The 15,208-nt window shown below is 27.3% G+C and overlaps 1 protein-coding gene and 1 long non-coding RNA gene across 4 annotated transcripts in view; one reads left to right on the top strand and one right to left on the bottom strand.

Annotated features, from left to right (window-relative positions):
• The first annotated feature begins 860 nt into the window (after nucleotides 1-860).
• Nucleotides 861-9,113, top strand: LOC136080019 (uncharacterized). The gene is made up of 3 exons (XR_010638382.1): nucleotides 861-1,094; nucleotides 6,398-6,557; nucleotides 8,988-9,113. It is a non-coding gene; the product is annotated as an uncharacterized LOC136080019 (long non-coding RNA).
• A 4,535-nt stretch (nucleotides 9,114-13,648) lies between these two features.
• LOC136071905 (kinesin-like protein KIF17) overlaps nucleotides 13,649-15,208 on the bottom strand; it is a 36,870-nt gene continuing 35,310 nt past the window's right edge. For all 3 annotated transcript variants that reach the window (XM_065797701.1, XM_065797700.1, XM_065797702.1), the window contains exon 11: nucleotides 13,649-14,901. In XM_065797701.1, coding sequence (XP_065653773.1) covers nucleotides 14,234-14,901 — 668 coding nt within the window. In that variant the 3' untranslated portion in view covers nucleotides 13,649-14,233. The remainder of the gene's footprint in view (nucleotides 14,902-15,208) is intronic.

Here is a 15,208-nt window from a genome sequence, read left to right as displayed (position 1 = left end):
TTTGACTTATAGATTATAAGTCAAAAATCAGGCTTTATAAATACAACATATAAAAGTCATTTTTGACACAGGCTCTGAGCTATTATTCATTTTACTAAAGTGTATGTCTGATAACAACATTATTTTCAACACAAATATTAAAAAATCCACTTTATTTTGCAGATAATTCACCAGTAAATATAACTGGCCGATATGATGGCACATAAAAGAGAACCACTTCTAACAAACTAAATTTTTTGTGAGGAAACAACTATAAACTTCACCTCTTATCATTGGTATCTCAACTTTTACACTTTGTTTTGGAGCAAAATTCTAAACAATTCAATTTTGCCTTACTCTATCTTCTATAAAGTATAAACTTCATGAACTTATTTCTGAACTTCAATTGTAACACCTTTGACTAATTTCAATTGTAACACCTTTAAGATGACACAATTCAAAGAGAAAAATCCAGTCTTTATTAATAATTATTCCTCTCCGAAATGATGCTAAAATTTAAATTACTCAAAGCCCCTGGAGAGTTTGATGCTTTTAATTGATTTCGCTAATTCTATAAAAATAGTATTCTGTCCACTTATTCTTGTCTAGAATATATGACCTTTGAAAATTAGCAATTTTAATATAAATAGTCAATTGCGTTACCCTTTTTAAATATTAACTCAATTATATAAAAATAATGATGTTACCAATGTTATTAAATTTTTTTTCTCGCTTAACCCATCCCATTCGCTTTCCCGACCGTCGCTTGTAAAATTTTCGCTCTTAAAAGTTTCGCTTTAAAGACACCGAACCATGTTGGCCAATATCGGACAAGATAAGCCGATATTGCTCCCATATTAGTAAACAACAATGCCACAATATTATCATACTTATATTAGTCAGCGCAAGAAAGTATCACTCAAAATACGATCAAAGTCCAATGATAAAAACACATAATTATGCGTGTATCATTTTAATTAAGTTACGCGAATTTTATTTAAATTATTTCATCTTTATAAAGTTTGTTATTGACAGCGTGCTCGTAAGCTAAAAAAATAATAAAATTATAGTTTTAAAATTAAAAAAAAGTTTTAAATGGATGTAGAAATGACAAGGTATATTTTAATTCTAAAGTTTAGTATGTCGTTGTAAGGATTTTTCCAGTTTGTTTAAGTTTTTTATTTTTATTGTCAATAAGCGTAACTTACACAAAAAGTTACACTTATTGTCAATAATATTGACATAACTTATATGGTAATATATTATATTGACATATAATTTATAGTATACTATATATATTATTATGCTATATATTACTAGTAATATTATATTTTTTTTAAGTTTTTAAGATTGCTAACATTCCAATTCACAAAAATGGGTCAAAGCTTAAACCATCTAATTACAGACCGATTTCTTTGTTATCCAACATTGGAAAAATATTTGAAAAAACTATGCACAAAAGACTATACAACTTTTTTGATACCTTTAATTGTTTTCATAAAATACAATACGGATTTAGACGTAACCATTCTACTACACATGCACTAATTGATTTTACAGAAACTTTAAGAAATGCCCTTGATAAAAATAAGTTTGTTTGTGGTGTTTTCCTCAACCTGCAAAAAGCATTCGACACAGTAAATCACTATGTTCTTCTTGCCATATTACAATACTATGGTGTACGTGGAATTCCACTTAAATGGTTTAAATCCTACTTAAATAACAGACTTAAATACGTTACAGTTAAGGAAACATCTTCATTAACCAAAACTATAATTTCGGGAGTCCCTCAAGGGTCAATATTGGGGCCTCTAGTTTCACTTCAAAACAATACCCTTAAAATTACTCTTTTTCAAAATTTCCTATTTGACAATGTTTTTCTGCTGTATAAATTATCCAAAATTCTTAGGCTGAAAATTGTTTATTTGTATGGGATTATCTTCATGATAAACTTCCGATTTCCTTCAATAATTTTTTTCTTTAATTATGTAACAAACATTCTCACCTCCTATGATCCTCTTCATGCAACAATATCTTTGTAGAACATACTAGGACAATAAAATTTGGCAGCAAATCAATTAAACCTTAGTGCACCAATGCTTGGAACAATCTCCCTCATTCTTTTAAAACTGAAAACTCAATTTCTCGTTAAAATTTTCTCAATAGATTAAAAAAACAGTATTTGGATAGCTACTAGAATAATAACTTTAATAAAAGCAATATATCACTGTTAATAGTCTTATTAAAAAATACTCTCCTATGTATATGTTTTTTATTTTATACCTTTTTTTTTAAAGAATCTTTACATTTATGTACAGCTTTTTTGTCGTCCTTGTACAATAACTGAATGTGTATGTGCGTATGCATGTGTGGGTATATGTATGCGTACTTGTATAAATGTGTGTGTATATGTGTATGTATGTGTGTTGTGTGTATGTATATGTATGTATGTGCGTATGTATTTGTTTATATGCGTATGTGTATATATATATATATGTATATATATATATATATATATATATATATATATATATATATATATACATATATATATATATATATATATACATATATATATATATATATATATATATATATATATATATATATATATATATATATAATATATATGTATATATATATATATATGTTTGTATGTGAGTATGTGTATGGATGTATGTGTGTTTATGTGTATATATAAGCGTATATGTGACATATATGTATGTATGTATGTATGTATGTGTGCGTGTATAAGTATAGATATATTTAAATATACCATTGTTACTATTATAATTGTTATTATTGCTATTACCTTTATTTTTATTAATTCGTTATTTTTAATTATAACATTATTTTTATTGTTATTATTACCATTTTTATTATGATAGTTATTATTAATGTCATTATTATTGTTAATGCTATGATTTTTAGAGTTGTTATTATTTTATTCTTATGTTATTATTCATTATTATTAGTAGTTATACTATTTGTAAACATCCTTGAATTGTAAAATCATGTAATTCAGAATATATTGGTTAATTAATTGATATGAATAAATAGTAGTAATTTATTATTTATTATTATTAGTAGGTTAATAATCAATAATAATAATTATTATTATAATATTATAATAGTCATATTATTGTAGTAGTATTATTATAATATTATAATAATAATATTAATATTGATTACAATAATATTGTTATCAATTTTTATCATTACGTTATTAGTTTAGATGTATCAGATTACGATGATTCAGACATTTCAAATAATGAGGCAAAAGATGATTACTTCTTCAATAGAGGTTGATTTTTGCAAATTTGATATCTCAGCTAACTTCTTTCTATAGTTCACAATTTTTCCTTTTTTTTCTTTTAAAACCTTTTGTTATTCAACTTTTCTCTTTTCACAGGCTAATTTTGCAGCTGTCTTTAAGCTTCGTGTTGTAAGACTGTAATGTGAAAAAAAACAACCGTAAAATAGAGTTTTTGAATTAATCTTCTTTTGTTTAATTTGTAGTGAAGGATAAGTGAAAATATTGGAGTCTTTGTCTAATAGACTAGATGAACCATTAAATGGAAATGAAAACTTGAGTTCTATTGATGTGTTGTGAGCAGAGTTGTTACGACATATTATGTCTGGCAGATCTGTCGACATATTTTCAGACATATTTTCTGCCGACATAAAATATGTCCCACATATTTTCGATTGACATATTTTGACATAATTTTGTCTGAATTATTTTCTGCTGACATAAAATATGTCAGACATATTTTCCATTGACATATCTTGACATTTTTATGTCTGAATTATTTTCTGCTGACAAAATATGTCAGACATATTTTCTGTCGACATATTTTGACATAATTTTATGTCTGAATTATTTTCTGCTGACATAAAATATGTCAGGCATATTTTCTATCGACATATTTTGACATAATTTTATGTCTGAATTATTTTCTGCTGACATAAAATATGTCAGACATATTTTCAATCGACATATTTTGACATATTTTTATGTCTGAATTATTTTCTGCTGACATAAAATATGTCAGACATATTTTCTGTCGACATATTTTGACATAATTTTATATCTGAATTATTTTCTGCTGACATAAAATGTCAGACATATTTTCTATCGACATATTTTGACATATTTTTATGTCTGAATTATTTTCTGCTGACATAAAATATTTAAGATAAATTTTCTATGGACATATTTTGACATAATTTTATATCTGATTTATTTGCTGTTTGATATTCTTGAAGAAAAAATCAATCTAACAAATTTATTGCGCATTTCAACTTAATTTACAGAGTTAAGTAAAAATAGTTTAACAAGTTTGTTGCTTTTTTGCAATCAATTAAAATTGAAGGTCAACAAAAAAAAATTTTTTTCTGGTTCTGAGCAAACAATTTGTTTTTTGGATTGCATTTCACATTTTGATTTCAAATATGCAACTCATTTTTTACCATCACGTCAAGTTGTAAAGATATTTGGGTTCAGATCTTTAATATTTGGGGTAAAGTCCCTAATATTGTCAAAAAAAAAAGTTGTTCAAAAGTATGTCAACTTGGGTCTCAAAAAAAGCGTATTTTAGAAGATAGTATAGAGATTTTAGAAAACATAAAAATTTTTCCTTAAAATTTTTTGGCAAAAAAATTATTTGAAAAAATGCTAAAGACTCTTAAAAAAATGTCAACAAAATGTTTTTCAGCAATAATACAAAAAATACTTATTTTTATTACAAACGAATAACATCTTTAAAATCTCTATGAAGATACGCTTCTTTTGAGACTCAGGTTGACATACTTTTGAACAACTTTTTTTTCGACAATATTAGGGACTTTATCCCAAATTCTAAAGATTTGAACCCAAATATCTTTACAACTTGACGTGATGGTAAAAAATGAGTTGCATATTTGAAATCAAAATAAGAAATCCTACATAAAAAACAAATTGTTTTCTTGGCACCAGAAAAAATTTTGTTTTTGTTGACCTGTGTTATGCTTCATAAAACTTTTACTTTAAACCCTATAAGAAAACATCAGTTGTTTCATAAGGGTCTTTTTCTGCCCTTTTTAGCGATGTATCATTTGATAGTATTGACTAATATTGGCATTTATTGACTTATTTATTGATTATGACTTATTTATTGACTATGACTAATATTGACATTGATAGTATTGACTAATATTGACATTTGATAGTATTGACAAATATTGACTAGTATTGAGGCATCATTTGATAGTATTTGATAGTATTGATTAGTATTGATTAGTATTGGCGCTTTCCCTTATTAGAATGTAAAAACCATCTCAAGCTGAGTTTTTATGACTGAAAGTGGTTTTTATTAGTATGACTAAACTTAAAATTATTTCTTTAATTAAAATAATAATAAAAAAAAAACTTTTTCAGTTATTTTTAATTATTAATTGATCCTGAAAAAGATTTCATTATGAAAAATTGAATTCAAAAGATTCTATGTAAAAAACGGTTCACAGAATTAAATTCATTTAAACTGAATAATTTGAAATATTTCACAAAAGTGTCAAACTGAGAAAATCAGGGTTGAAGATTTAAGTTTTTAATATTTTTTCCAACTAAGAGTGCCATTTGTATCTGTCATTTTGTAAACATTCGTTTTAGACTTGTGGTAATTTGTCACCATGTACAACACACAACATACTACCAAATGACATTCATAACTCAATATCCACAATTTTTGACTTGTGGCACCCTTGATCTGGGTGTACGATATGCAAGTAAACTTAAATTTTCTTCTAGATACTTTTATTATTAATTTTGCCGTGTGCACCAAATCTTTTTGTCTTAAATATTTGACTGGTATGCAGTGTTGATAAACATATATGTTCATCAACACTGCATACTACTGCATATCACTGCAATGTAATATTTAAGAAAAAGGATTTGGTACACAAGGCAAAATTAATATCTGTAGTAGTATGGATACACTGCATGCTACTGCAATGTTATTGGCTATGGCTTTGAGCTATATGCTATGTATAATAAGAGATTATCTGGATTGTTTATAGTAGCGTACCAGAGAGAGTTGCATGGGGGGGGGGGGGTTATATATGTCTAAAATCTATATGTATATGCCTAACATTGAATTAACAGGAGAATTGAAATAAAATTTAAATAACTTTTAAATTTGGTATAGATTCTTTTTAACCATATTTATCTTCTTTCTTTATTGCATTTCGCAATCCAATTTTGTTTTGTAGAAGAATTAATAAAATTGCTAATAAGTATAATAATAACAATAATTATAATAATAATAATAATAATAATAAAATAAGTATATATTAAAGTTTTTATTTAATGTATTATATTATTCTTTTAAATTGCAGCAGTTGTAAAATATTTAGTTAATAAATCTACTTCTAATTTTAGGTTTGTCACCTTGCTTCATTGGGCGGAGAAAACTATAAAAGAATGACAATAGATGTAATAAAGTCCATATTTTCAAAGCAACTTAGCCTTACATATTCTGTACACGGCAAAAAAGGCAAAAAATCACTAATCAAATACCCAATCTATGATGTTATAATTGGCAAGTTTCGCTATTTATATTTTTAATATTATATATATATATATATATATATATATATATATATATATATATATATATATATATATATATATATATATATATATATATATATTTTAGGGATGCGGAGTCACAAAAAAAACATCGACTTAAAAAGTTACAAAACCATAACCTATTCTTGGTTTTTGGTGTCCACAAGATTCAAATATGTGGAGAGGCTAATAGACTACTATGTAAAATTCAGGACATTAAAGGTACAAAAACTATAATTTTTAGGACTCCAGGACTAAAAAATAAAGGAACTATAAGGTTCCCATATATGAAATCTCATGAAATTTTTCCTAAATGTTGTCTGTGAGGATCTTAACAATATTAGAACCTCTTGTCTAACAGTGATTCTGTTACTTTTAAAAATGGAGTCTTTTTTTGGACTCCGCATCTCTGATATATATATATATATATATATATATATATATATATATGTTATGCACAGATCCGTGAAATCGCGCATTTCACGAAATGAGCAAATTTTTGCTCCTTTTGTGAAACATTTAGCGCAATTGCGTGGATTCTTGAGTTTTTATTGTGTGTGTGAAATCTTGAGTTTTTATTGTGTGTGTGTGTGTATATATATATATATATATATATATATATATATATATATATATATATATATATATATATATATATATATATATATATATATATATATATATATATATATATATATACACTGAGGCATATTCGTTTAGACGCATCAATTTTTTTCTCTTTATAATAATTTTTTCTATGTATTGTCAACTGATATGCATGCAAGTTATTATCAAAATAATTGTTGTGTTGTGGGCTAATAAAAATCACAAAAAAAATTTTTTTATGCGTCTTTATTAACATGAGAGTATGTTTGATATACAAAAGTACATTTTTTAATTGGAATATATCTATAGACGCAGTCATATTTTTGACATTAATGATGAAAATTAGTAATGGGAATGTCCTCCATTACACTGAATCACCTCAAAAATTCTGCCTTTCATTAACTCCACTAGTCGTTGAAGTGTAGTTTGATCCAACTCGGACCATGCTTTAAGGATTTTACACTTTAACTCAGTAACAGTTTTAAATTGGTGTCCGGCTGCTTTAGCGTCATAAACTTTTCTTGATAGCATTCCCTACCCGTTCTCGATTGGATTTAAGTCCGGGCTACAAGCTGGCCATTCGAGAACCGGGATGTTGTGGTCTTTAAACCATTTCATAGAATGCCTAGATGTGTGAATTGCAGCATTATCTTGCTGAAATATGGCATTATCGTCCATGTTTTCATCCATATAAGTTATGAGAACATCATCCAACATTTCTGTATACTTTATCGAGTTCTTTTTAGGTAAACCACAACACAGAGTCAATTTTTCTGAATAAGAAAATCCACCCCAAATCATTAAACTTCCTCCTCCATGATTTCGTTTTGTTTTTGGGTCATTTATTCCTCTTAGATCATGCCAATAACAACTGTAAGAGTCCGGACCATCTAAATTGAACTTTTTTTCATCTGAAAATATTACGTTTTGCCACTCATGAGTCCAATGCATATGGTTTTTAGCAAACTGTAATCTAGCAATTTTATGGTGTTTTTTTAACATTGGTTTTTGGTGTGGTTTCTTCCATTTTAAGTTTGGTGTTGTACGTAGAATATGTGCAACATATTTATTGGTGACAGGCAATAATGATGTATCCTTTATTTGTGTTGCATTCAATTTATTTTTGGTTGCTTCGAAGCGAATTCGATTAATTTGCCGATTTGTTAATACTTTGTTGCCGTTTGTTGCTTTTTTTACACCGTAATTGTCACCTTTTGCAATGTAGTTTCGTACAACATGGTCAGATCTTCCAATTTTTCTTGCTATTTCTCGTATAGAAAGTGCTGGTGAGATTTCTGAGCCACGATATAAATTAATTAGTATTTTTTCAGCATCTATCAAATACTTTCCTTTAGGCATTTCGTAAAATGCAATAAAAATGATACTGGCAGAGCAAAAGATCAAATTACACCAAAATTTATCAATTTATTTGTGTAAAAGTGATTAAAAATCAATAATTACCGTTATTAACCTGATTGCGTCTATAGATATATTCCAATTAAAAAATGTGCTTTTGTATATCAAACATACTCTCATGTTAATAAAGACACATAGAAAAATTTTTTTTGAGGTTTTTATTAGCCCACAACACAACAATTATTTTGATAATAACTTACATGCATATCAGTTGACAATACATAGAAAAAAATTAAGATAAAGAGAAAAAAATTGATGCGTCTAAACGAATATGCCTCAGTGTATATATATATATATAAAATCACAGAAGTTAATTAGTTACAACTTTTAGTTTAAAAAAATTTGTTAACAAGTTCAATTATATTTTTAAAACATTTAGTTGCTGTCAGACGGAATGTTCCAGAAACAACGGAAAAGAAGTTACGCGAACGAATCGGATCCTGCCTTGTCTGACAATAGCAGCTTTGATGTTGTTAATTAAATTGATAAATAAAATCTTTGAAAAGTTTTTTTTCTTTTTTATAGCGTAATCCCTAATTTAATGTTAAATAGCTCTATAAAAAATATAAAACTGGAATTATTGAAGCGATATTAAATGAAAATACAATATTGGCGCAATTTTGCGGTCTATATGTAGCCAATATTGGCTATATATTGTTTTACAATATAAACCCATTATTGTAAAACAATATTGGATATATATATCAAAATGTGGACATTTTATATTGGCACAATATTTTCAGCAATATTTAGCCAATCTTGATATAAATATTGCGCCAATATTCCTTGCCACTAGGGTAGTTACAAACAGTTGACTGATAAAACGTAACAATATAAGACATAAAACAGTTACAGTAAAGTTAAAAATAATAATAATTGTGGTTACGATAAATATTTTAATTAAAAAAAATAATAATATCACATAAATATGATAAAAATTAAAGATAAAATAAAGAAGAAAAAAAACGTAATAAAAAAATGAGAAAGTTATATATTGTTACATGCATACACAAACATAAATATAGAGATATACACATACCCAAATATATAGATTGCATAACACATATTTCAACATAAATACCCGCGCGTACACACACTCACATATATATGTATACATACACATATAGTTACATGTTATACAGCTTTAAAAATATATACATTTTTTTAAATATCCAACCATTATAAAACTAAAAAAAAAAAAATACATACCGATGCACTAAAACATATAAAAATATGAACCATACACTAAAATGCCCAATAAACAATACACAATAATACAAAAGCCAAAAACAAAAAAAAAAAGTCCCTCAAAATTAATAAAATTTAAAAAATATTCTTTTTTGTTTCTTCAAAAACAAAGCAATTTTAATATTTTATTTTAATTCTTTTTAATTTCCATTTAACTTTTTTTTGTTTTTTTCCTTTAACTTTTTTGCCTTTTATTTTTATTTTTTCGTTTCTTTTCTTTTGTTAATTTGTTTTATTTGGTTTTTAATTTTTCGCTTTTTCATTTCTTTCTTTTTTTTCTTTCTTTTTTTTTTCATTTATAAAATCTTTATAAAAAAGTGTCCGCCATTGCAAAAGTCCCTGCCTGTCTCAGTCAATAATCGATCATTAGATAGATAAGGAGAGGTTGAAGCTATCGTTTTTGACATTTCGCGACGTTAGAATTATCTTGTTCTAAGTCCATGTTTTTGCAAACTGAGAAAATCGATGTCAAAGTTTGAGTTTGTTTGCTGCTAAGTTGAAAAAATTATTTAGGAATTAAAGATTTTCTTTAGATTTATGATTGTTCCGTTGTTTATTTTTAAATAAAAAAAACTTATAAAAGTTTCGCTAACGCCCATATTTTCCCATCCACTTTTGGAGATAAAACAAAATAACTTTGGTATTTTGTAAAATACAAAAATGTTATTTTGTTACATCTTATATATTAAATATATTAACTACATTTTTTAACAAAGACATGTTGAAAATCGATGAAATTTTGTTCTAGGTAGTCATTCTTCTTACGCAGTGCTGTTGCACCCCAACGCCCCTAAATTAGGGTTGAATGGGACCCGGCGAATCTATGGGAACTCTTTTTAAAGTAAAAGAAGTTTTTTTTTTGTAATACCTAAAATTTTTAGGTATTTTTAGTAAAAATGGAATTTTTTTAAATTTATTTTGGGAGGGGCTCCGACCCACTAACTATTGCACTGTTCTTACAAGTTTGTTTGATACCTGTTCGCGCCGGCTCTGAACAAGACTAAGACATCTAATTTAAAACAGAACACTTTGCTACATAATAAAAAAAGGGTAATATATAGCGTATAGGAAAGGGATGAAAAATATTTATCAAAGAAATAGCTTTTTTAAAATTTTCTATCAATTATTTAAGTCTTACAGATATCAACACAACAATTCAACTAATCTAATTACAAACAACATGCAAGATGAACTTGATTTTATTTTTCGTATACCTGTGATTCTATTACAAGAGTTTAAGTATTTGTTAAACACAATTATAAATAATAAGCTAAATAAGGAATTTTATCAACGTTTCTAAATAATAATAATAATTATATGTTTTATATATCAATACTAAATAAATAACAGAGAAAATCACTTTATTAATGCTTTGTAAAATGCAATATCAACAGCAGGTATGTATGAATACACGGAAATGATATCATTTGCTTTTTCAGCAGATAAAGACTGATAAGGAGCACGTAAGCAAGCTGCTATTGGTATATTTGTCTTTAATGGTTTGGTAATAATGCTTGATGCTGCTTGCTTGACAAACTTATTAATACGAGCTTGTGAATAATTGTCTGAAAATGAGGTTTTAAAAAAAACTTGGTATGGCAGTCCGTTTCGATAAACAAGATTTTTAACTCTTGTATAAGGCACTAACTTATAACTTGAAAAACCAGCAACAACTGAAAAATTCTTCACATCTTTTATTTGCATTTGATAAACAGAGAATGGTTTTTTACGGTTTACATTTTTAATAGCTCTTTCTAGTCCAAGCGGACTAAATACTTCTGCAACAGAGAGAGATTTTTCAATTTGACTATAAATGTTATCACATTCTCGAATGCTGCAGTGACCTGGCTCGCAGAACTTTTGCTCAATGACTTTAATTTGTGGGTATCGTATAATAAATTCACATAAAGCTGCTGACATGAAACTACCGCGGTTTTGTGGTACACATGAATCGAACCAAAGTATGAACTTATTTATGTCAAGGTCATCCATGATTTTCAGAAGCAGACATGTTACAGCACTGGCAAGATCATTTCCTTCACGACCAGCCATAGCTTCATGCTAAAGGACGCAATAACCTTTCTTGCTAAGCGAACAATGACTAGTTAAGTTATAATTTGAAAGTTTCCGTTTGTAATAAAAGTTTCCAACATTAGCCCGAGGCAAACTTAAAACATTTTCTAGATCAATACAAACAACTGCAGTTTTAGGATCAGCATTTTGACGATCTTTTTCACGTTCAATTTTGGTATCATTCCTTGATGTTATGTGCTTATTATAACTATCTGTCTGCTCATTAACAATGTTGCAATATTCATAGCATGTGTCAAATAAATCTTTTTTTGGTTTTTGAAATTCTATGTTGAACTCGTGATTGAAGATATAACGATACATATGTTCTTTTACTGGTATATAGTCATTTTCATCACAATATATTTTAAAAAGATCATACAGTTTACCTACATTGAGTGATCCTTCCATATACTCTTTAAATGTCTTTTTCCTTCAATAATGGGCCTCAATTCTTGGGAAAAGATTTATATGGTCTCGTACAGCTTTTTTAGAATCTTCCAGTAAGCTTTTTTTCACATGTCTTCCAAATTTTGATTGCATTGGCGTTCCAGTAGTTAAGCATTTATTAAATTTGTGAAAGTAAAATATTCTTTGGCTGCTAATATTCAATGTTGAAAGATAGTAGGATTTAAAAACTCTATATTGTGTATTAGAAACAAAGAAGCTATAATAATAAGACATTTTTCTTCTCGAATTTTCACCAGCAGCTGTCCGACAGCGTTTTTTCTCAAGTTTTTCGGTAGTCTTTGAATAAAAATGTTTTCTACCGTCATCATCTAAGGTCCAAAAGTTATCAAATATAACTTGACGCTCGATCTCAGTTATATTAGTAGAGCATTTGAACTTACAATTTCTGCAACTTTTTAGCGCTGCGATAGATCTTTCAGGCACTTGTTTACCTTTTGAATTTTTATAAGCTTTACCCGACTGACGTTGCATTTTTCTTATATTTTGTTTTTGGAGTTGTAAAACTCCATTTTTTGGTCAATATTTTTTGTTGCCTTTTTGAAAATTACAATAACAACAAAAATTATCCCGTACAAATATGTAATTGTAAATATATGATTGGTTGATCGGAGTTAAAATAAGATAACATTTTCAAATTTGCTTATTTAGGAGATAGAACAATGCAATATGGCATGCAACATCGTATTAAAAGTTTTATATATTTTCAATTTAAATAAAATAGAAAAACATAGTGCAAAACTATTCAAAAACTATAAAAACTCGATTTTTTCAAAAAGTGGAGATAGAACAAGATAATTCTAACGTCGCGATTTCTAAACCTTTTGATAAAGTTTGGCATGCTGGTCTTCTCTAGAACCTTTTTTTTAAACAGTGTATTAGGTAACATCTTTAAGATTATTGAATCCTTCCTTATCAATTGTAAAACTAAAGTTGTCCTCGATGGACAGCACTCTTTGTCATTTCCTGTAACTTTCGGAGTTCCTCAAGGTTCTATCCTTGGTTCTATACTATTTTTAATTTATATTAATGATCTTCCAGATATTCTCAAATTTAAGGTGGCATTGTTTGCTGATGGTGCTGCCATTATTTTTTGTCTTAATAAGAAGCTAACACTCTCTCACTCTCTGATTGCTTGGAGGGGATATTTGAGCTTGAAAATGATCTCACGTCTGCTACAGCATGGGGCTCGTAAATAAACGTTGTTTATTTATAAAATAACTAGAGATGGACACCAAATCAAAACTATGAAACTAAAATAAAAATTGAATAGTAACAAATAAAACCACATATATATATATATATAATGAAATAAATAAACTTGAAAAATATCAAATAAAAAATACTTTATAGTTATATATATATTTACATATGTACAAATGCTGGAAAAAGTTGGTAACAAAAGTTCTGTTTGTCTACTCGAAACGAATAAAAGTTGAACATTGAACTTGCCATGATAAAAACCATTTTAAAAAATTGAAAAAACTATTATATTATAAAACCGTAATTTTCGTTTTTTTTTTTAAACGTCTTTTTAATCTTCAAAATATTTTCTATAAATAGGAAAAATAAAAAATATAGATGAAATCAATTATTGTTTATTCAACGATACAAAACGATCTTTTTCTTATTTCAAAAAAAAAAAACCCCAATTCAAACATGTTTTAAACAAAACTTAAATAAGTTGCATTTCTGTATCAAAAAATCATAACCAATGGTGGTATTTATTTACAAGTCTCGGTTTGAGGTTGGTATTTATTTACAAGTTTCGATTTTGAGGTTGAAGGCTTTTTGAAATAATTAAAGAAACATTTACTAAGTCGCTTCCATTTAAATGTTTTATGCAGCATCTTTTTTGTTTTTCTTTTTCTTTTTCTCAAACACAGATGCCGGTAACGCTTCTAATTTTTGTGGCCGACGTTCCGTAAACACGTCATTTTTAATTACGAAATGTTTATTTGCATCAGCAAACAGACAAGCTCCATTTACCGCACTCGATGACAACAATACTTCTGCACGTTTAGGTTTAAAATAATTATTACTCGTCTTTTCGCGTTCCCAGTGAATTGCATTACGATCTTGCTCTGCGCTGCGGTTTTCATAATTTTCTTGCGTAAGATTAGGATTAGATATTTTCATTGATGATAGGCTTTCTTTACCTGGTCCAGTCTTGGGTAAAGGTGTGCGTTCAATATATAAATCAGGAATCACCCAAAGCTGAGACTCTTCGTCGAATTCACTCTGTGCTTTAATTTTATCGATATTAAAATAATTGCAGTCTCTGCGAATCGTAGGTTGTAGCTTTTCTAAAATTTGCTTCTGAAGTAATATTTGACGTTCCATTATGCGAATTGTTTCTAAATATTGCTCACGCTCTGTTTGAAACTCGCTCTGCAGATCAGAAATTTCACTGGTTGCGGCTTTGAGCTCAGACTGAATTTCGTTAATGGCATTATTTTTTATTTTAATTTCCTCTTGCATATTATCATATACTTTCAGCATAATCCCTAGAGATTAAACCAGGTTTTATTTCTACAGCTTTTTAAAATATGTTTATTAAAATGCGTATTTATTAAACTACTCTGTAGTTAGCTCTAAACTATTGAAAAATATATAGAAATAAAATCAGAAATAAGGTATTTTTAAGGTTTGATATTATGTAAGTATTTAAAAAAAAACAGAACCATAAAAAACTAAAATTATTAAAACTAAATAATTATATTTGTATTTAATTTTTTTTAAATACAAATATAATTTGTTTAAAATCATTAATTAAACATTGTTAAAATAATTATGTTTTTTTACGTTTAAAGA

This window comes from Hydra vulgaris, chromosome 05 (genome assembly GCF_038396675.1).
Source record: "Hydra vulgaris chromosome 05, alternate assembly HydraT2T_AEP".
Classification (NCBI taxonomy): domain Eukaryota; kingdom Metazoa; phylum Cnidaria; class Hydrozoa; order Anthoathecata; family Hydridae; genus Hydra; species Hydra vulgaris.
Note: the sequence above shows the minus strand (reverse complement) of the source record. Positions and strands in the feature narration are given on the sequence as shown.